This window comes from Rhea pennata, chromosome Z, assembly GCF_028389875.1.
Source record: "Rhea pennata isolate bPtePen1 chromosome Z, bPtePen1.pri, whole genome shotgun sequence".
NCBI classification, from domain to species: Eukaryota; Metazoa; Chordata; class Aves; order Rheiformes; family Rheidae; genus Rhea; species Rhea pennata.
Window position 1 is genome coordinate 23,493,844 of NC_084702.1, and position 24,946 is coordinate 23,518,789.

General features: G+C 37.5%; 1 protein-coding gene across 4 annotated transcripts in view; it reads left to right on the top strand.

Annotated features, from left to right (window-relative positions):
* TJP2 (tight junction protein 2) overlaps window positions 1-24,946 on the top strand; it is a 65,518-nt gene that overhangs the window by 21,378 nt on the left and 19,194 nt on the right. For all 4 annotated transcript variants that reach the window (XM_062599357.1, XM_062599358.1, XM_062599359.1 and 1 more), the window contains 2 exons: window positions 20,410-20,463; window positions 22,527-22,651. In XM_062599357.1, coding sequence (XP_062455341.1) covers window positions 20,419-20,463; window positions 22,527-22,651 — 170 coding nt within the window. In that variant the 5' untranslated portion in view covers window positions 20,410-20,418. The remainder of the gene's footprint in view (window positions 1-20,409; window positions 20,464-22,526; window positions 22,652-24,946) is intronic.

The following is a 24,946-nucleotide window of genomic DNA, read 5'->3' on the forward strand; positions in this document are numbered from 1 at the left end:
GGGGGATCAGGGTGTGTGTGAGGGGAGTCAGGGTGATTGTGAGGGGTTGGGGGGGTCAGGGTGTGTGTGAGGAGTGTGGAGGGTGTGAGGGGTGTGGAGGGAGGGTGTATGTGAGGGGTGGGGGGGGTCAGGGTGTGTGTGAGGGGGTCGGGGTGTGTGTGAGGAGTGTGAGGGGGTCGGGGTGTGTGGAGGGTGTGAGGGGTGTGGAGGGAGGGTGTATGTGAGGGGTGGGGGGATCAGGGTGTGTGTGAGGGGAGTCAGGGTGATTGTGAGGGATTGGGGGGTCAGGGTGTGTGTGAGGAGTGTGGAGGGTGTGAGGGGTGTGGAGGGAGGGTGTATGTGAGGGGTGGGGGGGTCAGGGTGTGTGTGAGGGGGATCAGGGTGTGTGTGAGGAGTGTGAGGGGGTCGGGGTGTGTGGAGGGTGTGCGGGGTGTGGAGGGAGGGTGTATGTGAGGGGTGGGGGGGTCAGGGTGTGTGTGAGGGGAGTCAGGGTGATTGTGAGGGGTTGGGGGGGTCAGGGTGTGTGGAGGGTATGAGGGGTGTGAAGGGGGTCAGGGTGTGTGTGGAGAGTATGAAGGGGGTTGAGGTGCATGGGAGGGGGTCAGGGTTTGGGGGGAGTGTGTGAGGGCTGTGAAAAGGGTTGGGGTGTGTGAAGGGGGTCAGGGTGCATGTAGGGGGGGTCAGGATGTGTGTGGAGGGAGTGAAGGGGGTCGGGAAGTGTGAGGAGTGTGAAGGGGGTCAGGGTGCGTGTGGAGGGTTTGAGGGGTTTGAAGGAAGTCGGAGTGTGTGGCGAGTGTGAAGGGAGTTGGGGTATGTGGTGGGTGTGATAGTTGTCTTAGGAGTCAGGGTGTGTGGAGGGCTGTGGTGGGGTGCATAAAGTGGTTGTTGATGCATTTTCATGCTTGAAGTATGTGTGGAAAGGTGGGAAACATGCATATATATATTATGTATATATATACATGTACACATATATGTATTTTTGAGAATATACATACTATATATATAGTATGTAAGAAGCTTGCATACATATGTTATTTGTAGGTATGAAAATGTTTATTTCAAACCTATATTCAAACTTGTTGCAGTGTCTTTTCTGAAGTAAGTGTTGTCCTGACTGTGTTCCTGTGTCCCTGCTGGTGGTGATCCTTTCTCTGGGGTTTCTCCTGCTCATGCGGTAGCACGTATGTGGTCCTTGAGGCCACCTGCTTTTTAAGCAGAAAAGCTTTTAGTGTAAGGAGGAAGGCTTGATTTGTGGATAGTGTGGAGGTGAGGTTTATTTGGTTCACCCCCGTGGACCTTGGACTGGCAATCAATGTTGCTGAAGTTAGAAGATTAGGGAAGTCCTGGGCTTTTCAGTTAAATTAGAGCTGTGAGTTTTGGGCTTGTGTGCAAAAGCAAAGGAGTATTCAGTTTCCAGATGTGTTTGTGGTTTTGCTTGTGTGTAATCCTGGCTTCCTACTAACATTTGAAAAAATACCTGTGCAGTTTTAATGGCAAATTGTGTTTCCTATGCCCGTTGCTGGACTGGAGTAATTGATATAAGCACAAAGCATCTAAGCAATGCATTTGTAATACAGCAGAATTGCAAAACCTATGGGGTTTGCCTGCCTGTAAGAAGCAGGCTTTATTTGTAGTCTTCTTCCACATGTACGCGTGCACACACACACACATAAAAATACTCACCTGTATACACTCCCTCTCCTAAAACAGGAGTGGAAGTCATAGCAAGTAAAAGTAATTTATGCCATTCGTTTTGTGGATTGTGGGATAATTTGTACGGGGAGCATGCTTCTGATGTGCACAATTTGTGTGTTTTAGCTCTAATATATGTAATATGCGATATGCATACTTAACAGCCAAGAGTGTGCTACCAGTTGGTACTTTGTGTGGTTATTTCCAGAGTGTACTTAAAAAGATAATTGAAAAACCCAAAGAAACTGTGTGCAGTAACTATCCCACTGTCACTTCACCCTTCTAGTCCTTTGTTTTTCAGTTTCTACTGTGTTTGGCTGTTTCATTTCTTTCAAGTCAATTTTGTAAACTTGAGACAAATTCTGTTCTATTTGATGTTTTTGTTGCTGCAATATAGGTAGTAGATGAAATCATTTGCTGATGTTTCTGCTGAAACTTAAATATCCATGGCAATGGCTTGGTATCTTACCTTACGCAGGTCTTAGGCAGAAGAGGTTTAGATGTGTTGACCTGAGGTGAGTGGAAGGCCTGACCCGTGGACTGTTGCAGGGTCAGCTACAATAGTTACAGAGTTCATATCTACAGATTTACAGTTTGCATAGCTGTTGTTCAGACACTATTCAAACAAAGTCTTAGTGAATTTCTTCAAAACAAAAAATGAAATGATTTCTCAGTTAAGAAGTCTTGAAGTGTATTTGCACTGAATGGTGGATTGGGAGACCATGCTGTCACTCTCCTTACTGTTCCTCAAATGGCAACATATTTTGGTCCTGTTTTCATCAGTGTAAGTGGAATTCTGGGCCTTTTTAAGTTAATAGCAAAACTTGTGTTGGCTTGGCTTGATCCATGATTTTTCCCTTTTATTATGCTTCCCTGTTTGTACCACAATCTCTCATATGGAGAAAAAGAATGTACAAAGCATGTTTTTAAAAAAGAAGTGTGTTTTCAGATCTCTGCTGAGGGTATGGATCTTCTTAAAACTGTATTAGCTTCTGCCTTTCATGTAAAGAGGTAGGAATTAAGTGGTCTGATGTATGCAGCTTCTTTACGTTGCACAACTGTGAGCCCATACAGTATGTAAGTAGGCTAGGAATCCAGTGTCAGTTTCAGTGTCAGTGAAAGGAAGCTTGAACTTTCCCCCAGCCTATTGAGTTTGAGTGTGAGAAAGCTTATGTTTTGGAGGCGTGTGCATACTTATGTAGGGAGAAACTGTCTGTGTGTCTCCTGCAGTGATTATATTCTATATATTATGGATATTAGAGGCCATAGTTTTGATTCTTTTGTTCACTGTTTTGTAGGAAAAGGTAGAAAAATGATCTGGAAAGATACTACTGCTGTGATTTCCATTTTTTTTGTTTGTTTGTTTTTCTTGATGAAACTATTCAAACAAGATAAAATTTATGGCTATAGTTCAAGGAAATCCATTTTTCATGGCTTGTGATTACTAGAAACATACACCAGATGAGGATTCAGCTGACCTATGAAACATTTCTAGAATCCTATGTGTAGTAGAAAGTAGTAAGTTGTAGTATTTTCTTAGTTTAATGTCAGTAGTGCTACAGTACTCTTTTCAAATGATCTGAACTGACCTCCTTAGGAGAGTTATGAACCAAGTAGATTAGTGGAATTCATGTTTTAAACTTTATTTGGAATTTATTTCTTACCATCAAAATGCAAAGCTCACTAAGAATTCATATGTGACCCATGCGGGTAGGACAGACATGTTTTGCAAATAGCTGCCTTCAGGCAGAGTTTTGTTTCTGAGTATGTGTATTGTAGCTGGAGTAAGCAATGGAAGCTACTAAGTATATACCTACATACGATTACTTTTGCTGTTATAGAAGAGTAAAATGTCCTCTAAGCTACTAAATGACAAAAGAGATGCCTTCATGAGCCCTCCAGGCATTTCTGTCCAGTAACTTAACAACACATAAAGATGAAAATGCTCCCTGGAGGCTTAGAGTACTAGCAGTTAACTAAGTAGGCAGATGATTGTCAGCAGCATTCCTCTGTGTGTGTGTGTGTGTGTGTGTGTGTTTGCATGCACCCATGTGTGCACAGCTTTTGTTGTGCCCTGTTAATAAATAAGAAAGCAACATGATTTCTACATGTTCTGAGTCTCTAGTTCTGAATATGGTATTTGTGATTTTGGATAAAGAAAAGTTTTTTAAAACAACAGTATCAAAAAAAGGGGGGGGCTTGGAAAAAACCCAACTGTGGTCCAACAGCTTCCTTATCTAATGACAAGAAATAATACACCTATCTATTATTTATTTATTGTTTAATAATGTATGCATTCAGCCTGCCATGTCTTTCCTTTGCACATCCCTATCTAGCTTGTGCTGAGAAAGCATTTCAGGAGCTCCCTTCTTGTGATTCTTAGTATAGGCTTTTCTGACAGAAAGCAGGGTGTCCAGCTAGACTGTCATTTCAGGCTTTACAAATGGAGCTGTCAGAGGCAAACTGTTGGCCTTTGACTGAACTGTGGAGTTTGCCAGGGTCAGTGCTTGGCACTGACTGCACTTCTTTGATGTGTTCCAGTGCTGCAAAAATCTGCTGGATAGTGTGAGTTTCTTGTAGTGGCTAGGGCTGTAGATTTTGGAATTGTAGAATGTGATGAAAAACAAGTTATTTTTCTGATTACTTTGTTTCCCTGAGTGTCTTTTTTTCCCAGAAATGGAAACAATGGTCAATGGTTTCCTATTCTTCTGCTTGCAGAATTGTGCAAAAACATTTTAAAGCAACTGAATGACAGTAGCTTAACTGATTGGTAATATGCGTATGTTTTTTAGATTATATCTTCAGAACTATTTCTGTGAGGAATTACACTTAATGTTTTGTCTGTGGTCTTACATGATGGTTGCAGTTAAAGTGCTTTGGCTTTAAATTCTTATTTTCCAGCCCTTAAGATTTCCCCCAAATTTTGCTGCTTAGCATCAAAATGGATATATTGTTCCTGTCTGAGTACCTTGTGTTCCAGAAAGTCCCCTTCAGTTGCTTGCTGAGTTAACAGGTATTTGTGTGTGCTTTACTTCAGGCTAACGTGTTACAGTACATCATACTTTAAAAGGCTTGAGGTCAGATTTTTAAAAGACCTTGTACTGATCACAGATGCATGCCTACTGGCATTTCCAAACACTGCTATACGCCCAGTTCCCCTTTGGCAAATCCACCCCCCCAGCTATTTATGTGCAGTGCCCAGTGCACTTAAAAAGGGTTTAAGGATTGGTAAGAAGAAGGAAGAAGTGTGGAGGAGGCCTTGTGTCACATGCCTCAGATGTACTTACCAAGCTATTGATCAGATGCGAAAAGCCCCACACAAAACTGTTGGCGATATGTGATCCAGTCCAACATGGGAATTCCTCAAAGATGTATTGTGTCATTTTCTGTGTGGCTTTTCTTTTGAGAGGTTATTATGATGCCTTCCTAACTTTAATATCACTATGGTATTAAACTATTGAATTTTGTCAGTTATCTTCATTGTCTATTGTAACAATTCAACACTGTTTTCCAAGCTTGCTTTCCTTGTTTTACCTTGTAGAAGCCAGTAGACATTGCTAATGTCTTCTACAGCAGTGAGAAAGGACTGAAACTCTTGGATAACAATGATTTGAAAATGGATTGCATTTTTCTTTTCTCTCTCTCTCTCTCTCTCTCTCTTTTTTAAGGCTTGATTGTTTATATGCAGGTGTATAACTACTTTTCTCTCAAAAGGAAAAGATAAACACTTCCTCATGGCTTGCTTCTCCTTTGTGTGTCACAAGGTCATGGAGTATTGTTTATGTTCTTTATGTTGCTCAAACTGCTTTCCCTTCAGAACTTCAGATTAGAGTGAACTTTCAGTCAACACCTGAGTGGTAACTTAATGAACGAATTTCTAAGCCTTGAAGATTCTGAACCATATAACTCCCTGTCAGCTGCATATGCAGAAGGATTCTTTTGTTTTTCTTTCCAAGTTCTTTCAAAACCTCATGTGATTTTTGAAAGAGACTAATAGTCAGGAAAGGAGGAATAATATTTGTTCTGTCACTTGCTGATCCGGTTCTGGTCAGTTTATCATTTATGTGCTTCAGTTTACAGTTCAGTGGGAATAATCTTTTCCACTTCAGCGGAATGTGACAGTTCAGTTTCATTTAATATCTGAAGAGGTGCCTAAAGTTCCTTACATTGAAATTATACGCACATGAAGTGTTGGCTTGGTAGCAGATTGCATCAAGAGTTCTAACTTCAAATTATTCTGCTGACATCCTGTCAAGTAAAGCAAGAATGGCTGCAGATAAGCTTGAATTAGTTGTTTGGGAATGGATCAACCAAGTGAAAGTTACTATATTGATATGTGGGGGAAAAAAAGATGGAGGGGTGGTTGATTTCTTTCCTTGTTTTGTTGATTGAGGGTTATTGATCAACTGCTGTCATTAATACTGTTGGTAGGAATAATTTCTACATAAGTTTGGGGGGGGGGGTTGCTTGAAATGTTCTCTATCTCAACAGGCTTGGATGTTTGCAAGGTCATCCGCTAGAACAAAATGCAGGGTGAACTTCAGCCTCACTTCCTCACTTGCCAGAAGACTGGGAAGAAGGAATGGAAAAAACTTGACTTTTTCCATTCTCTTTTGCCCTTCTTTTGCTTCCTTATCTCAAAGCATTTTTATCAGTATGATCAGATAAGTGGTGAATTAGTGTAACACAAGATTATTTGATGATAGGTTGCTGCTGACGCTACCCCAGAAATATTTAGGGCTGAGATAAGCATTTACATGTAGCTTTGTTGCTTAAAGCAGCAGTTATACTTCTTTGGAAGCGAGGTAGAACCTCTACTGTGAGCCAGAGGATTCTGAATATGGTTTACTGAAGCAGGTGCCGCTGGCTTAATCCATTAGCTCACAGTAGCTGGTAAGTCAGGGAGGGGTAGGGATGAAACCAAGTGATTGTTTTGTTTGTTTGTGTGTTCCTGTTCCCCCCCCCCCAAATGTATGAGGAGAAGGGTCCGTATGAAGCATACAGACCCAGTCCCTTCAAGTGCAATCCCAGGAGCGATTTTATGGATGGCAGAATAAATACTGAACTTGTGCAACAGTTTGGCACTCATGTTAAGTATGTGAATGTTGTGTTGAAGTTTAGGGGTTATATTTAGCAATGTCATAGCAATTTAGTCATGAAAGAGTAAGCAATTGAGACATCTTCTGAGGGAAAGGTGGATTGCTTAAGACTCTGAGGGCAGAAGTAGCATAGCAAAAACAAAGGAAGGAAGAGAGATGTGACTGAAAACAGATTTGTAAAATTCCTTTGAAGACAGGATATCTGAAAAGTCAGAAGTAGCTTTAAAGAAAAGACTGCAGAGCAATCAATAGCTTCACTGTGTGATGATTAATGAAACTGGTAACTCCATAAGACTTTGCTAATAAATCAAACAAGATATATGAAGAAGATACTTGTGACTGCTCATCCTTTTCATGTGTCTGAATGATGCTGAACAAATGACTTCAAGCTCAGAACTACTTAGCTCACTTTAATAAAACTAAGTAACAGGTTTGATTGAGATTTTTAGAATCATCAATTTCTGACTTGCTTTTTAACAGAAATCTGAATTAAGTTTTTAAAATTATAGATATTCAAATTAACTTTAAGCTTTTATTTATCTGCCTCGTATGACTATGACCTCCTCTGTGACATTTATGTTTTAGGAGGGTTGTGACATGGTATCAATAGTAATATGAAGTGTATTTTATTTTACGTGTATTTTAAGTGAATTTTATGGAGTTTCAGTCTAAGTGCAGTTAAATATACCATCAAAACTACTGGACCATACAGAACCTTCTTCAGGTTTGCTTCCATCAATCAAGAAAAGAGAGTTAATATGATACTATGTAATCTTATTGCACAGGAATGTTCAAGGAAAATAAAATGCTTGCAAGAATATGGTGTTCTACTAACAGAACAAAGGGTACTAGAAATCTTAAGAGGGAAAGAAAAATCTAATTTGGTTTGTGACTAAGCTCAGAAACTAACAATCGTACCTTTGTTTGAATTGTCTTGCATTATGACCGGATGATTAAATATAAATGCTGACCTGATTGGATTGTATCCCAGCAATGAATTGGCCTTTTAAAAACAAGTTACTTGAAGCAGTAGGCAGATACCAGCTTGTCAAATTCGGGAGCTTTAGTTGTTGGATAACAAAGTTAATGTAATCACAGAATCTGCAGGAATCATGGAATAGCAGAAATGCAGTTTGTGTCTGGTATTTGCGTGATGCTAGAGTTCGTCACTTCTTGTTCTTGATTTGCTATATGAACATGGGGGGAAGAAACCAAAGTATTTAGTAGCAGAAACAGTAGATATATCACTGTAGTTCAGTAAGAATTGTAATCACTGCTCTGAATCATACAATTAGCTGTGATGCTTTGGTTTGTTATTTTTCTTTTATATTTGTATTTTAAGATACAAGTGTAAAAGCCGTGCTCTGACTGCCAAGAATAACTGATTCTGAAATGAGACACTTCAAGGATGGCAGTTGTATTTTTCATGTTTTTCCATAGTTAAACTAGTAAAAGACATCTAAGCCATCCAGTATAATGAAGTTGATTGATTAGGCACACCTAATGAGTTTTGTTTTCATCTCCATCAGTCCGCAGTTCTGCAAGTGTATCACTGCAGACTTTTCATATGAATGCCAAACAAAAAGTGGTCCTGTTGAACTTAAGCTTATGCACAAATTGCTTGTGTATTTGGACTCTCAATTGCATGGATATCTAAAGCAGTAGAAAACACAGAAGCAAGGCAAAGGGAAAGTAATGCTTCATGTTTACAGTTAAAGTGAATGTAGGAGCTTATCTTAGATGACTATTCAATTTTTTTTATTGATTAGATAGACTAAAAGCTTAGTATCTCTTCAAACAAGTTACCTTCTTGTGGTATAAACAACAATTTTAGTATAGTACCCGAGTTCTGCGATGTAAGAAAGGATGAAAAGAAAGCAAAACCGTTAGGAAAGAAAATCAGAAAATAAACTGTTTCCTCACTTCCTTGTGTATATTCACGTGCTGCATACACAACTAAAATTGATCATTCAGCCCTTTACCTGCATTAATTCTAATGTTCCTCTGAATGCTCCTCCTTCCTTTCTCTTTCCTGAAGGATTATTGTATTTTTAAAAAGTTAAAAAGTGGCTTTAAAAAGGGGAAAACCACATTATTAACTTTATTGCGAAAATAAGCATACACCAAATCTAAGTGGTGGTGTTTATTCAGTTCTCTAGAATCCCTACAACACATGGGAGAATGAATTACCATTTTCAGGGTTTCTCCATTGGAATGATGCTCTGCATCCCAGAACACTTAAGAAACCAGGTGTTCCTCTGTGAAACAACATTTGAAAGGGAAGAAAATTTTGATGCAAAAAATGTTAGTTCCCACAGGCTCATTTCTCAAGAGGCAGAAATTACTTTTTTTTATTATTTTCTAAATTATTTTAGAAAATAAAACAAAACATTTTACTCTTTTTTTTGGGGGGGGGGGGAGACAGGATATATTTTCTTCTCTGAAAAGGTAATTTCATATTACAGTTGAAGCTGTTCCCTGTGCAAATTTTGAACAATTGGTTGTTTCCTGTTGAGGGAAGCGCTGGAACAATTGCAGCATGATTTTGACAGGGTAATGACAGAGTTGTTCTTACAGCTTTGGGCAAAAGATAGTGGATGAAACTTGCTGCTGAAATACATTTAAGCAATATTTTTATGAATTTTATGATTATTGTAGGTATGACCTGTGGGTCTTGCAGCTGTGTTTTGGTTACAATCAGTTTCATTTTTTTTTCCATCTTGAATAGGCTTCTGTTTAGTTTGTAATGGGATATTGTCCTGGGTTTTGGTGATGCATATGTATGCATCTAAACTCAATATAATGCAGCTGTAGCATTACAGCAGCTCTTACTATCCCTTCTACCCCATCCCAGATAAGTTTGGAAGTTTGGGATGTATATTTTAATTTTTTTTTTGCTTGCCAAAGTTGTAAACTGTTGTGGAGTTTGTGTTCTGAATGGCTTATTATGCTTTGGGGTGAATAAGTCTCTTTGCCCTTCTCACTGTGTTTTTCACAATAAGATGAATGAAGACTTGCTCCTGATCACACACGATTGTGTTGTTTAGGTGTCTACTTTTATATTTACCATCTTCCAACAGTGGGAAGCAGGCATTTTTTAAAAGATAGATATTCAATAAGCATTGCAGTCTTTTTTGAATTAAAGTGATTAACAATTGTTCTTACTGGCAGAGATTACAAGTACTATGGAATATAAGTGAATAAATTTTAGATAATTCCAGTGGGTATGTTTTTCCTGACTTTTCAAGTTTAATGAGAAACTATGCCTTCATGTCCATGGAATCAGTATCCTAAAAGCCTCATTGTACTTTTGCAGGTGTAAGAGTATCAAACTTTCTATGTTCTGGTCAAAAGTAGCCTGAAACAAAAAGCTTTACTCTAAAATTTTAACTATAGTTCTTTTTAAATTTTATTATTAGTGCTGAAATGTATTATTTCTAACTTTAGGTGCAACTGTCCTTCAGTATTGGATCAAAATCTCATTTAGAATTTTTTCCTACCTTTTTCTGTGGGATTGTGGTGTTACTGATGGGGATCATGCATGGTTTATCTGGTGTCTCTCTTTTCAGAATATAAAACTGCTCAGGGAAAATGTTTATTTCCCTTTGTTTAAATAGAACAATTAATCGTTGAAATTGTTCTGGTAGAAAGGCATTTAATAAACCCAGAATTTCCAAAAAAATGCCTCTTTGACTGATGATAGGATATGTGCTCCTAAACACTGAGATTAAAGAAACAAAACAAAACCGAACCACAAAATCTTCTGTTAAAATCTTATTTCCTGTCCTTTTTAGCATAGGAGAAACATACCCAAATAAATTTTGGCCAATCAAGACATCTTTATAATTTCTTTTTCAATTTACTTTAACCTAAGCACTGCAAGTTTTCCACTGCTGTTTCTCTCTGGGTTTACTCATTTAAGCACAGAAATAAGGATAAATATTTTTAGCCCCATTACTCAGAATTTTCTAATTTATATGAATTTTTGAATATCACTCACATGTCAATCTATTCTGATTGAGAAATAAATAAATGAAGGTATTTTATAACAAGGAGCCTGAGCTTTTCAGAACAATAATACTATGCTGCATGCCAAAGCATTCATCTGAGGTTGTATTTCTTAGACGAAAAGAAATGCTTAATTCAACACCTATGTATGTGACAAGGAAACTGGACTTCTGTTGTAGCATCACTGCACCATCTAGTGGCTCTCCCATAAATTACTTACGGGTTATACACTGAATCTGGGCTCTGTGGTATGCTAATTTGCATGAATTGTCCCCATGATGCAGAAATAACTTACCGATGGTGGGTTTTTTTCTGTAAGACGAGGTTTCCTGTCTGTTCTGCTCATCTCTTCTGCTGTGCAGATTCAGCTGGAGACAGAAATCCTCTGGGTATGCCATCTTTACATATAGCATGAAGGGGAAAGAAGCTGACCTTCCGTCTACTCATCTACACTACAGGGGCATATCTGTTTTGTCCCTTCAGACTAATCCAGCATTACTGACCTGATGCATCTTTGAGTGAGGTTTCTTGTGATGAGTGTTCTGATCTTAAGTGCATGTTGTTCTAGCATTTCTCCTGTTCTGTCCTTAGATTTCACTGGCCTCAGTGGGCTAGATCATCTCACAAAAATGCCAATAAAGTAACCCAGTGGGAAAAGCTGAATAGCTTATTGACACTTTAGGGAGCTGCTTTAGCTTCTTACAGGAGTCAAACACCGAAATCCATGGAGCGAGTCAAAAAGGGGCATGTACTATGAGCGAGAGGAGGCTTGAAATAGTTTTTGTCCGAAGGAGATTATTTTGTCCATATATTATGAAACCTCACCCAGAATACTGAGGTGGATATGTGTATGACAGGAGAAACCTGGATTCCCAGAGATGAAAAGGGGTGTTGGTTGCCTCTGAACCTTCCAAAGATGTTTATTTCTAGAGGCAAGGCAACAAAAATGTTAATAAGCCTGAGTCAGAGAGAAGCATCTTAAGAAAACAAGTAAATAAACAGAAAAAGCTTTTTTTTGTTTTGCTTTGTTTTTGTTTTTGTTTTTGTTTTGTTTTGTTTATTAGATATTCCTAAGGTGAATTATGACCTGAGATCAAAATGTTTTTGGAAAATCAGTCTCCTCTTCCCTTCCAAGTGCTTGACCTGCTTTCTAAAAGTCTTTGATCTAATTGGTAAATGTTAGGCTTTAAGCATTTGAGAAACAAAATTTCCCAAGACTGTGTTTTGCTAGCCTTCACAAGAAAAAGATTCCATGGAAAAACAACTAATGTTTTTCCTCAGATAGCCTAACAAATGCACTATGCACTTATTTATATGTTATAACCTCCTTAGTTTTATGAAGGAGGGTGTTTTAATAGACAGTTGATAAAATAATTCAGAGATTGTATGCTCTACTCAGTAATCCAGCAAAAAGGTGATACATGCCAAATTCTGTAGTGGCTTCTTTGTAGTGTCCAGATTGTTTATTGTTCCTTTTGTTCTATGAAAGTACAGAATAAATATTTGCAAAAAAACAAATTTCAGGTCTCTATTTTGATTTTTTTTTTCTGTGTCCAGGGAAACGCCTGCAAAAATCTTTCACTGCAGATGCCATTTTAATTTCATCACTACTATCCATTCTGGGAGTACTAGTGCAGGAATTGCTGTTACAGGCAGATTGTATGATACTCTCATTGTGTTTAAGCATCCTCTGTCATAGATGTGCTGTGAGCAGGATTAAGTGATACATTTTGAATTAAAAAGCATACAACTTGTCACAGCTCTGGATCAGTGGAAATCTTGTGTGCATGTGCAACTTTTTTCCATCTCCTTCAGCATATTTTTTTCAAAAAAAATCATGGCCTGTGGTATCTGGGACATTTCCTGTGCATGCTAGCAACAGAGGTACAGTGCAAGTGGGACCTGCATGTGTTTGTCACCTAATCATTCTCAGTAGTCTGATGACAGTATTGTTTTCACTTAGCTCTTCACTTCTGTGGTAGGACTGCTTGATAATTGATAATTCTTCTTTAGAGGGAAGGGGAAGGAAGAACTGTCCACACTGCATCTTCCATATGAAATTTTTTTTCTCCTTCAAGATTGTCATTCCAGTGCTATGTTGTAGGTATACTTACTTGTTCAGTAAGTGACCGGGCATATTTAAAAAAAAAAAAAAAATCCCTCCTGGTGTATAACCATTCTGATGCTATTTTACTTTTAAATTGATGATCCTAAATATAGAATTTTATTTAACATGGAGTTCATTATTTTTCTCCTTCGTAAGACTGGGAGAAAAAGGAGAGAGATCTGCCTTGCTGAAGAACAATTGCATATTATTCCTGATGAGGTGAATTCTAAATGGATATCTTTTGCACACCGCTTTTTATCTTTTTTTTTCAAGTCATCTGAGCCATTCACTGTTCTGGGATCTCACTTCTTAATGACCACCTGTTGCTCTACAGGGCAGAGGTTCCCTTAGTTCATATAGAAAGTAGGAAATATTCCTCTGAAGCAGAACATTTATTGGTAGAAAATCAGATGCCTCATTTTTTGTGAGATGTTGGTTTTATTGTAAAGTGGAAAGATAGAGGTTTCTTTAGCCTTCTAGGTTCTAATGGAGGATCTGCTTTACATATGCAAATATTTGATGAAAACACTTGAATTGGAGCCTTCTAGTTCAGTTTTTTGAGCATCCTTTGCTATTACAGAAGAGAGGCCTACTGAAGGTGCCATTCCTCTTCAGCTGTTTTTCACTGTCTTTTCAAAAAGTGCATTAGGATGCAACAAATTTAGAGTATTGCTGATGTTTCTTGATGAAGCTCTGGATTCTCTTCCCTGGCTGTTCATCTCAGTGACCAGGATAGCCTCTGTCCCCATCCTTTACAGGTGGATGACTTTCAGGTGAAGCTGTTGATGATCTTCAGTATAGAAGTCTGTTTTTAGGAAAAACCTAGACTCTACAGGTTTTTAAGCCTCAGTCCATGGTACCAGATAAATAGTAATAATAAAAAAGGCCTTCTCTTTGTGTCACTTCCATAATAGATCCAACATGATCATCTTGTATTTTCTTCTGGCTTATTTATGTGGTCTTGTCCAGATCTGAGGAAACAGATCCTTTTACTTCTTTGTCTGGACAGGAAAAGGTCAAAGCAGACAGTTCTAGGAGTAAGACTTGTAACTAGTTTTACTTTAAGGGAGACCCTGCTGTAATAAGGAAGCTCTTACACCTGGGTCGATAGAAGGATGTGGTGTCCTGTTGTAAGGCTTTATTGTGACATTCTGAGGTTGCTTCTTGGGGTTTCAGGAAGCTCTGCTGTTCTTCTCTCAGTCCCAGGTTCAGGGACACATCATCATGACTAGTTCTTAATTTGTTTTTCTGCACATGATTCACAAATATTTTACTGTCTGGCAAGGCTTCTACAAAGAACCAAGGTGTGTTTCTCTTTTTTCAGAGTTTAGCCTTTTTTTTCAAAAAGAGGTTCAGACTAAAATATCTGTGGATAATAGATATCAAATACATCTCAAATACCAAAGTAATTGCATCTATAATCTTAGGCTAGGGAGGGAGTTAGTTTTTAGTGTTTAGTCAGTCTCCTTTAGCCTTTGCAGAGAGGCAAGGGAAAGGGTCAAAAGGTAGTGTTGAAAGGTATCATGCACAATCAAAAAAAAAGTTTGCTTTCAATCTGACTTTTAAAATTTGTTAGAGGAGTTCTGATTTTGGAGAAGTTGTTTTTTTTCCAGAGTGAAAAGTGCAAATCCAAGAGCCTGCACCTTCCTGTTAACTTACCAGTCTCTTAGAAGCTCCCTTCCTGACTGCACAAGAAAACTCCCCAGAATTGCAGTAATGTTTCTAGACTTTCTGAATTTTTTCCTGAATGCTTTTAAGTTTTGTTTAGGTCAGCTCACCTATTTTTCTTACTTTCCTTTTGAGAAAAGGACAGACTAAAACCAAGGAAGAAGAGTCCCTGGTGTCACAAGCACTTCAGCTCATGGACAATGTGTACCATTTTTGTTCTCAATGTCATCACAGTTTGTTTCTTGTCATATTTCTCTGATTAACTATTTGGAGTGCTACTGAAGCTTTGAAGGGAAGGAGGGGAGAGAACAGGGGAGCCATGACAAGGGAATAGGTCTCAAATGCATCCTTGCATTTTGCTTTTGCTTCCTGCTGCTGTGGACACCAAAAAAAAGGAAAAAAAAAGTTTCAGAAACTATGAATTTGGCTGTATTCAGAGGGATGAGTTTTTATTTACAAACATTGATGAAAGCTCTAAACTATTTTGACCAAGCTCTAATGCTAATCTTTTCAACTGCTTCCTTTAGTACATAAACTCTTGGAGTGGAAAACACCAATCATAGGCAGAGCCTGTGCACTTCTTCACTCCCCGCTGTATGTTTGCACTGAATGATGTTCGTCCTTGGCAGCTGAGCTCTCGTGGCTCAAACCTGTTTTTTTTTTGCCTAGTTCTTCTGGCTAATGCAGAAAAATATGAGAGGTCAATGTTCACAGTTAAAGCACAAAACCTTGTACTCAATCTGTTTATAAAAAACAAAAAAACCCCAAAAAACTCCGTGTTATCTACTGTTACCTGAATTCATAAACTTCAGCAGTTAAAATTGCTACAATAAATTTGAAAAAAACTGAAAAATGCAATCTACGGATGGCCTTCTGCTTAACATTGTGTGCTGAACCTGGCATGTGTTCATACCTATCTGACATTTTAAACTGTTGGTGAAGCTTACTTATGTAAAGTCTAGGGGGAAGTTTTGGTTAGATCTTAAAGTTTGCAGCATTTATGGTGCATAGATGGAAATAATAGCTTGACACATTTTCCTATATAGTCATCTATTTGGCTATGTGATTAGCCTATCATTCTTAAGAATATTTAATATTTAAATTTAATATTTAAATATTTGAGGGCATAGGGAGTACTGTTCTTTGCAGCTGTTATAATGTTTCTCATTCCTTTTTTGCTTGCTGGAACCAAGGCCCAGTTTTGCAAGCATTTATGTATAATTTTACACACGCAGTTAAGGGTATTGCTCATATGTGTACAGTCATTTCTGCATAAAGATTTCCTGGATTCAGCAGTTGAATTGTTAAAATTTGATAGAAGTTGTTAAACTATAGTTTAAAACACTCACAATAATGGAGTAATTTTTACTGTCAAATGTTTGTTATCATCAAAACAAGAGTTTTCAAATCATTTCCAGTTTGCATCTTAACCCTTTTATTTTTTTGGAGTGTCAGATAGATTCCTAGTGGTGGAGGAACCAGTATGTGCTTGGAATAAGAATAACTTGCTGTATACTAGTCTGTTTCCAACACTTTTTGTTTTTGTTTTTTAATTTAAGGTTACTCTGTTGGGTTTTTTCCTGGGGTATCTTAAAGTGAGAGTTAGTTTAACTATTAAGAAATTTCTTCACTCTGTTTCTGATGTGTTCCTGTGTGAAACTGACGGCAGGATTTGAGTATGTAGGCCACTATTGTATTAGAATTACATAACCATGTTGAGTGGTAGAAACAGATGAAAAGACTGGGATGTACGGCATCCCCTAACAGATTATATCCGGCAACAATGAAGACAGCTCAAGCTCTACAGAGAATGTGGTCACATGCAGTAAAAATGTTAAGGATTTTAAAAGGACACGTGAGTTGCTTTTTGTTGCCTCTTGCTCCAAGTCATGTCATTCCCCCCACCCACCTTCCACTGTGTCCTTCCCCTCTCCAGCTCACTTTTGTAGCCAGTGTTGTGCCAGGTTGTCTGTTTTCTCTTTTTGTTTTGTTTTAATGTGAATGAACTTGTATATGGTGATCTCTCAGTAGCAAGTAATTGCATAAATTTCTTGATGACTGTCAGTGAGGGTTGCAGCAGCTGCCTGTTCATAACATGGAAATGACTGTAGGACTCTGACTAGTTTTCTGCCAAAGATCCTATTAAAAGTCTATTTGGGGTACACAGAAAGCACCTATCATTTCAGTATATGAGCATTAGGCAGATTTGAGAAAATCCTGACTATGCTGTTTAATTAGAGAAGGACTGACTTTGGTTAATAATGAATTTAGACTAACTAATTACAATAATTTGCATTTACTGCAGCTAACCTGCTATCTGTATAAAACGTAAGTAGATATACAAAACAGTTACTTCTAGTATCTGGTTATGGTATTCTTGCCATGTTGCCTGCCTTTCTCTCTCTCCAGTGTTTTTGCATGCGCTATTTCATTAACTGTTGTGGTCCTGCAAGGGATATACAAAATGCTCAGGATCCTTCTGTGTTCCTCTATAGATGAAATAAGAAGTAATAGGCGGGGGTAAGGGAGGCTTTTTGTAACCCGTCACTTGATGCATATGGAGCAGAGTTATATATCTTAGCCCTGGAATACTGTTATAGCAGGAATTATTTTTACTATCATAGAGACTTTAATTTTGGTTTTGATCAAGTCCTCTGATGGTGTTATAACATTTGTAGTTTCTCCCTCCCCCTCAATCTTATCTTCTCCATTAATCTGCCAGTATGGGTTAGTATCTCAGCAGTGGCAAGCAGCAGTGCATTTTATAATGTTAAAGAGATTATTGCTTAGAGATTTAAGGGAGTACAGATGTATTTTGTGCCTTATGGGCTACCAAGGTGACCATTTAGCTCTCTGAACTGTGTTACATAGCCTGCGTAATTTTATCAGTATGGCAGGAAATAGTCCTCTTTGTCCTGGTAATTATTAGAAAATCAGCTTTGCAAGTACATAGAATACTTTCATTTGCTAATATTTGCTCACTGTATGCAATAGCATACAGTAACTGGGAGGCACTTTCCCCCAAAACAGTTTCTAAAAATGTATTACTTTAACAAATATTTATGAGCTTAAAATGGAATTACTTAATTAGCTTTTATTGAATGTTCATTAACGATTTCAAGCTAAAATAACCCTCCAGCATGTACACAGGAGGTACCTGAAACAGTTGCTGGTGCTATGAGGACCTCTTCCTGGACAAAGCTGAGATAAAACTGTAGGTTCAACATCTTCCATGACCCAGTTACAGTATCTTTAGGCAGCAGTTTCTTTTTACCTCTAATTTTTGTTACCTGATTGTATACAACTTTTTCCTCATAGCAAAATAAACTTAACTGTGTTAGTTTAAAATGCTTTGCTTTACTACATGAAGTGTCTGTCTGTTGTGTGCAAGGTTTCATTTGCCACTACCCATGGGAGGCATAAGTTTCTGGAAGGAAATTCCTGTTAGCATAGTAGTTTTGTATCATAAATCCACACCCAGTATCTTTACTGTGCATTCTTCAGTCTCTTTTCTGTGGTGTCGTACCGAACACAGTCACTTCTCAGGCCTTCTTTGACTAAATGGCATATTGAAGGAAGTGGTGTTACAGTTTCTGGAAGAGCAAGGTAACTGCTGCCCTCTGTCCTCTGGGATAACAGGCTCTTGTCTATTGCATCTTCCCTGCTTTGCTGCTCTGCCTGCACAGGCCTGGACTCACTATTCTGGGTTAGTAGGTAGTGTTGAAAAGAACTGCAAAATACATCGCAGACTGAATTTAGGTGATGCTTTATGTTATAAATGTAAGTTGTTCAGGCTTTTGTATGGTGAGAAGAATGGAAAAGATTTTCTATCTTCCCTGTTTCTGCAAAATTTGAAACCAGATGCTTGTCCTTTACATCTACCCATCATTTGGTACTGTCTTTCTTTTCTAAAACTCTTCAGTGAAGTGAGCTGGAATCTAAATGACATTGAAGTTCCTCTCTAGCATAGACTGGCTTTCTACAGAGCTTAAAAATATCATAAAGAAAAGTAGGACAGTCAGGGTATAGCCAAAGGTCGGTAGCAGGTAAACTATTTACCCATTTTCATACATGTCAGACAAGCAAGCTTAGTCACTTTCATTTACTAGTGCACCACTGCAGCTGTGAAAAAGTACTTGGTCAGGGAGAAAGTTTTTTACTTATCAAGGTTCTCTGTGTGGTGGAACAAGCATAGCAGGACAGTTCACTATCAGCTCAAGGGTTATACATCTCGCTGGTAACATAGGAATAGTAGGGAAAATTATTTGATTGATTTGATTGTGCTTCAGCAAATAGATTAATTCACTGACTTAAGACATGTCTGTTTTAGTAATAGCAATTATAAATGGCATTCATTCTCATCTAAAATGTAAGACATTTAAAATACTTGTATTAATTTTAATACAGGTCGTCCTCTCCTCAGCCATGTTAAAACACATTTTTTAACTAGACCCTAAAGGGTCAGGCAAACTTCTGCATTGGCAAGCATTGTCTATTCTCTGTGAGAACGATACCAATTCATTAATATGTTTCTATGTTACAAACTTCCTGGTCTGTATTGAATACTTTGGGTATTCATTTAGGAATTCAAAGCAGAATTTACACTTTTGTTTTTGTTTTTGTTTTTTTTTAATATGGTGACTCTGCAGTGGAAAATGTAAATGTATTTGGGATGCTCAAACTCCACTGGGGGAATACATGGTGGGGTACTTTGCATTCAAGAAATAGCAACAACAGTTTGCTAAGTGGAGTGATCAAAGCCACAGAACACTTGCTTTGGAAATACAGGGATGCTTCGAAATACAAGTACACCCTCCTGTGTGTCACTTTTGTATCTGTTGTTTCTGGGTTCTGTTGCTAGTCATCACTTTAAAGCCTTTAAAAAACCTGTCTGAAGTTTTGGGTTTTTCTTGTATAAAGCCTTAGCTTTCCAGAAAGAAACATGTTTCTAACAGTTAAAACAAATAAACCCATGGCTTGAATGTGTGCATGTATGTACCCACACAGTACCTGTTTTTTCCTTCTGTAAATGGCTGCTTTCCATTTTGAAATATTTGTGCAGTATCTGATATCACAGTTCATATTTCTCCCCTTTTTGCAGGCCAGGCCCTCAAAGGGGTGGCAACATACTATATGATGGATCACAGCGGGATGATTATTGTGTATTATATTTTAAGCTGTAAGATTGGAAAGATTTCAGGATATATTAAGAAAGATAAACTGGTCAGTTCAGGATCAGTTTTTAACTGGAAATGTGAACCCCTTTGTGTAAATTAAAGGAAGTGGTTTCTAAGAAACAGAAAGGGATATATCTGTGTTATATACACTGTAGTTTTCTGTAAAATTTTTTTTTTTCAGAGGAATCTAAATATTCAGTTATGCAGTCTACAGTGGATACAAGATTATGCTTAATCCACATGAACAATAAGGAAAAGATCTGAGAGCTCTTTGGTTTTGAAGACCTCAGGTTCAACTACTGAACTTATTATATTTATTGGAATGGGGAGGTCTTCATTAAGTACTTTGTGTTACTTGAATCAGGACTATATAATGCTAATGCAGTCTCAATGGAATGCTTTTGCTGAACGAGCCTTTTCCTGAAAATGGCACTGAGCTGCTAATTAGTGAAATTCCAAGGGGTCCTACCACCGCAGGACTGATCAATATTTTTCTTTTTTAAAAAAACATTGTTAACTGAAGTATACACATTTTATTCTAATTTTACCAAATGTTAGGATATGTGTATTTTTTTATGTCTGTTTTGTTGGAGTATTTTATTTTAGTTTAGATAGCTGTATGCTTTCTGTATTGCTAATTGGCTTTTGTGTGTTACAGGCCCCAGGCATGGAAGAGCTGATATGGGAACAGTACACTGTGACCTTACAAAAGGTGAGTGCCTGTTATATTTTTAGTTTTCAAATATTCAAGCACTGTTTTATTCTAAGTATGTTTTGCAATAGATGTTTTTAGCAACTTCGAGTCTAAAATATGATTAGTACACTGTCCAAATCAGATATGCGTTTCATTTTAAAGCTTAACTGCTAGGTACTCATACAATTGTGTGACTCTTCAATGTTAGAGTAAATTAAATTAACCATTTAAATGCTATATTTGCTACTGTTTGATCTTTGTAATGACAGTCTAATACAGTACGTGCTAGCTGCACAACCGAACTCAACATTGAATAACATTAATGACAGATGGCTAATTATTCTGTTATTATAGCAGATGGCTATATCAAGAGGTTTGGTTAATATCAGAACTTTATAATCATCACTGAACATGTTTCCACTTTTTTTCTCCATGTGTACTTTCTCATCGACCAGTGTAGAATCTAGTGGAAAATTATAGGTATCATGATTTTTAAAATACAGGGACAACTATTGCCACTTTTAACAGTTCATTTAATAAAAGCTGAAATACTTTATTCTGTAGACCCCTTCTGTGGTAAAGAAAGTAGATCTGTTGCTTTTGAGTTGTCTAGCAGCTAAAATGCCACACGATGGTACAGGATGCATGCTGTGATAGTGGTTCTTCCAGCGACTCTGATGGTCTGAGCTCAATGCACAGATTGTCCTGAGATGTTAAAATCTTTTATGTGCTCTGCAAAGACCTCAAGTCAGTGACTTAATGTAAAACAGCCAACTTTTCTATACAATCTATTTTATGTGCTAAATTGTTGAGAAAGGATTGTTTTCTAGGTTACAGAGGCAGGCAGTAGAAAGATTGCTTAAGTAGTCATTAGTTCTTGTATTTTCTGACTTTTTTGATCTTGAATGTCTTATAAATGAGCATTGCTGTTTTGCCTCAGTGACAGACTTGCACTGCACAAGTGGCAAAGGACTGTTGGACCTGCCAAGCTGACCAATGCTAATTAGTCTTACTGCTTTTTTGAATTCTGTATTGTTTTGGCTTGAAGCCTTATTCTCCCTCCTGTAAAACTAAGACTTACCAAGTGAAACACTGTTTTAAATAACTGTGTTGCTTTTCCTTCCCCAAAGAAATAACCACTCAGTATTGACACTGGTGGAATGTAGGCTAGCAGGTTATGAAAATGTACACGGTGAGTAAAATTTAGGGAAATAGCATCACTGTAAGGTTGCAGGTAACTGCAGTATTAACTTCTCTGCCATTATGTTAATAGTATTTTCTTTAAATGTGCTTTTAAAGTTTTAACTGTAGGAGGTGTAACTAGCTTTGAAATGGGTGATAGTATTAAATCTGTTTTGTAGCGAAATGTGTGCTTTTGTGCACACCATTTTGTCTGCAGTTCAGTTATACTAACACTTCAGCTATAGGATTAGAGGCATGCTTCCACATGCTATTATGCCCTTCTATGAATGCCAAACAGAGAGATTTTAGGTATCTTACATTTTGTTGAAGATAGGTTTAACATCAGTTACCTAGTGAAAATACTTGATTAGGAGTGAGAATAATTGTAGACCTTTCACAAGTTCATTGCTTGCTTTTGGTAATCAGGTCTGATTTTTGTGCAGTCTGTTTAAGGAGTAAGTAGTAATTACAAATTAGATTACAATTATAATGAACATGAGAAGCTAGAAAAATTGCTCCAGGGTCCCACGCATCACTCACAAAATAGAATTGTCTATCCAATAATTAATTTGGTGTAACTAACCAAAGGGATAGTGGAGCAAAAGACTACGTTAGTAAGTCCTTTTCAGAATTATTAACTATTACAAGATCATAGACTGCTTGAGGTTTGAGGACAGCAAAATGTATCTTTTTGCTGCATGGTTTATAAAATTCCATTATTTTTTAAATGTCTCAGTATTGTATATTTCTAGAGCTCTGCAAACAACTGTCATTTTAAAAATAGTTGTAACTAAATAGAGTGCCATCACAGGAGTATATGAGTTACTCTTACTTTTTCTCCTTATAAAAATGCTTGTGGATGGAATTGAGTTTTGTTGTATTTGTTTTTCTTCTCAAAGGATTCAAAACGAGGATTTGGGATTGCAGTTTCTGGTGGCAGAGATAACCCTCATTTTGAAAATGGTGAAACATCTATAGTGATTTCAGATGTACTCCCAGGTGGTCCAGCAGATGGATTGCTTCAGTAAGCAATTTCTTTTTTCTCTTATCCAATGTATTTTGAAGGCCATAGCTGTAGAATGCATAAAATCTTCAGACAGGCTTGAGAGGGACCCCACTGATTTAAGCTACTCAAAATTTTCTGCTTCTTTTAAGACCTAGATGTCTGTTTCAAATGAAAACATGCACAGAAGGGTTTTTTTTTAGTATTTTGGAAGGATATTAATTTCAGTGGTGTTGAAAAGCTTCCGTAGTCAAGTATTTCTCTTTTAAGGTTCTATTTCTTTTAAAGAAACAGTAGAAATACGTGGCATTTCTAAGCATGCTCCTTGTTCCTCTGACAGGAAATAGGTGGTCAGTTGTTAGTTTTCAGGAGATTTGCTTAAGTCAGGATATAGTCCAAAGAACTATTGGTCTTCATCCTAAGGTGTCAGGAGCTAGGAGAGGAAAGAGAAGCAAATATGTTTGGTAAGTATTTATTTTGTATTTGAAAGAAACAAGATTGGAAATGAAGTGCTTCTGTGGTCCTTCTGATACCACCTTCCTTGGTTAGGCAACATCTGCTGCAGACATGTATTTTAAAGTCTGTAGGCTGGAATAAATGGTTAGTTTCTGGCCAACAGCTGTTCAGTTTTTATCCTTTGACCTGGAATGTCTGATGAGGACAAAATGATTTGGAAGAATGCTAAAGCTGTGTAGAAAAGCAAAAGAGTATATTCTGGCCATTTGCCTGACATTAATTTTTGGTGAGGTAATGAAGAAGCTGACGTGGGAATAGCTAATGAAGTACTGGATAAAAAGAGTATTTGGAAGCAGGTGACAGACAATTCTCAAACACATAAAACCTTCATCTAAATAGCAATGATCCCTGTGCAACACCTCTTTGATCAATACTGTTTAATAACCACCTATGTTTTGGAAATAAAATCATATTCATAAATTATAGAAGGGCCTAGATAAATAGAAAAGGATGAAGACAGGCCAATGACAAGCAATTTGGACATATTCAGATAAAACACATTCTGAAGAAAACAAAATGCAAAGATGTTCTTCCAAAAAACTGAAGAATGTAGACCCAATCTTCAGGCCCAACCTTCAGAGTGTGGGGGCATTACAATCCTTCAATCCTTGAACAGCTTTTTAGGGTAGAGTGATCAAGTCAATATGAGCTCTTGGTGTAGTGCTGTAATAGTAAGTTTAATGCCATTTTTTCGATGTATGAACTAGGAGGAAAGTTATTTTCTCTCTATATAAACCCAGATGAAACTGATAGTGGTCTGTGTGCTACACAGTGTGCACTACAGTGTGCTGTCCTGGCAAAGTTATTCAGTAAAAGGATCTGGAAGGGTAGGAGAAAAGGCACGAAAATTATTTAGGAATTAAAGAAAGGGCCTTATAAAGAGAGGCTTAAAGCAAGTAATCTTCTTTTTAAATAAGAAGATTGTGAAGTGTCTTGATTACAGTAAGGAGAAAATAATGGGTGCTAAAGAGTTCTGTTATCTCACAGAAAAAAGTTATGGCAATGAGTAATTGGTTGCTGAAACTAGGCAAATTTAAACTTTAACTGTAAGGTTAGTAACTGAGTAATCACCAGAATAAACTCTTGCCATTGTCATGAGCTGAGATAGCTTTCTGTCTGATACAATTTTTAATTAAGCGTGTGTTATGAGGCTGTCTCCTGGGATGACTGAATTAAATCTTAATGATCTATTTGACTTGCTGGAGGTCTGAAAAGATGAGTTTGTAATCTATTTTGGCCTATGTTTTAAGGCAGGGATGACTTTTTGTATAGTGTAGCATTTTTTGATCAGCTCTCCTCCAGAGTAGATGGGGCCTGATACCAGTCTTTCAAAAAAGTGTAGCAGAGTGGCATTTATGAAGATTTGTCTGAATGCTACAAAATTTAAAAATCTAAGCTCTCTTAAAAATCTTATGTTGCTGTGAAAAAATTGCCACTACATGTGATAGACTAGGAGTTCTAAAAGAACTAAGAACATAAAAATAAAAAATATAAGTTTTAAGGGTCAACAAGAGTATGCTTTCAAAGAAAAAGCCTTCCTCCAAAGTTATTGTCACTGATGCTGTGCATAATATAGGTACAGGGATATACTACAATTCGATCTCTGATTTTTAAACATACTAAAACCTTTTCCTTATTATTTAGGGTATTATAGTGTTTACATAACAAACATAACTTTTGAGGAAAAACTCACTGTTAAAGTAAATGAAATTAGTTTAGTTTTGTTTTTTTCCAGAAAAAAAGTGAAATTTCATTACAGTGTTTTCAGGAAGACTCTCCTTAAATCTTATCTTTTTCTTC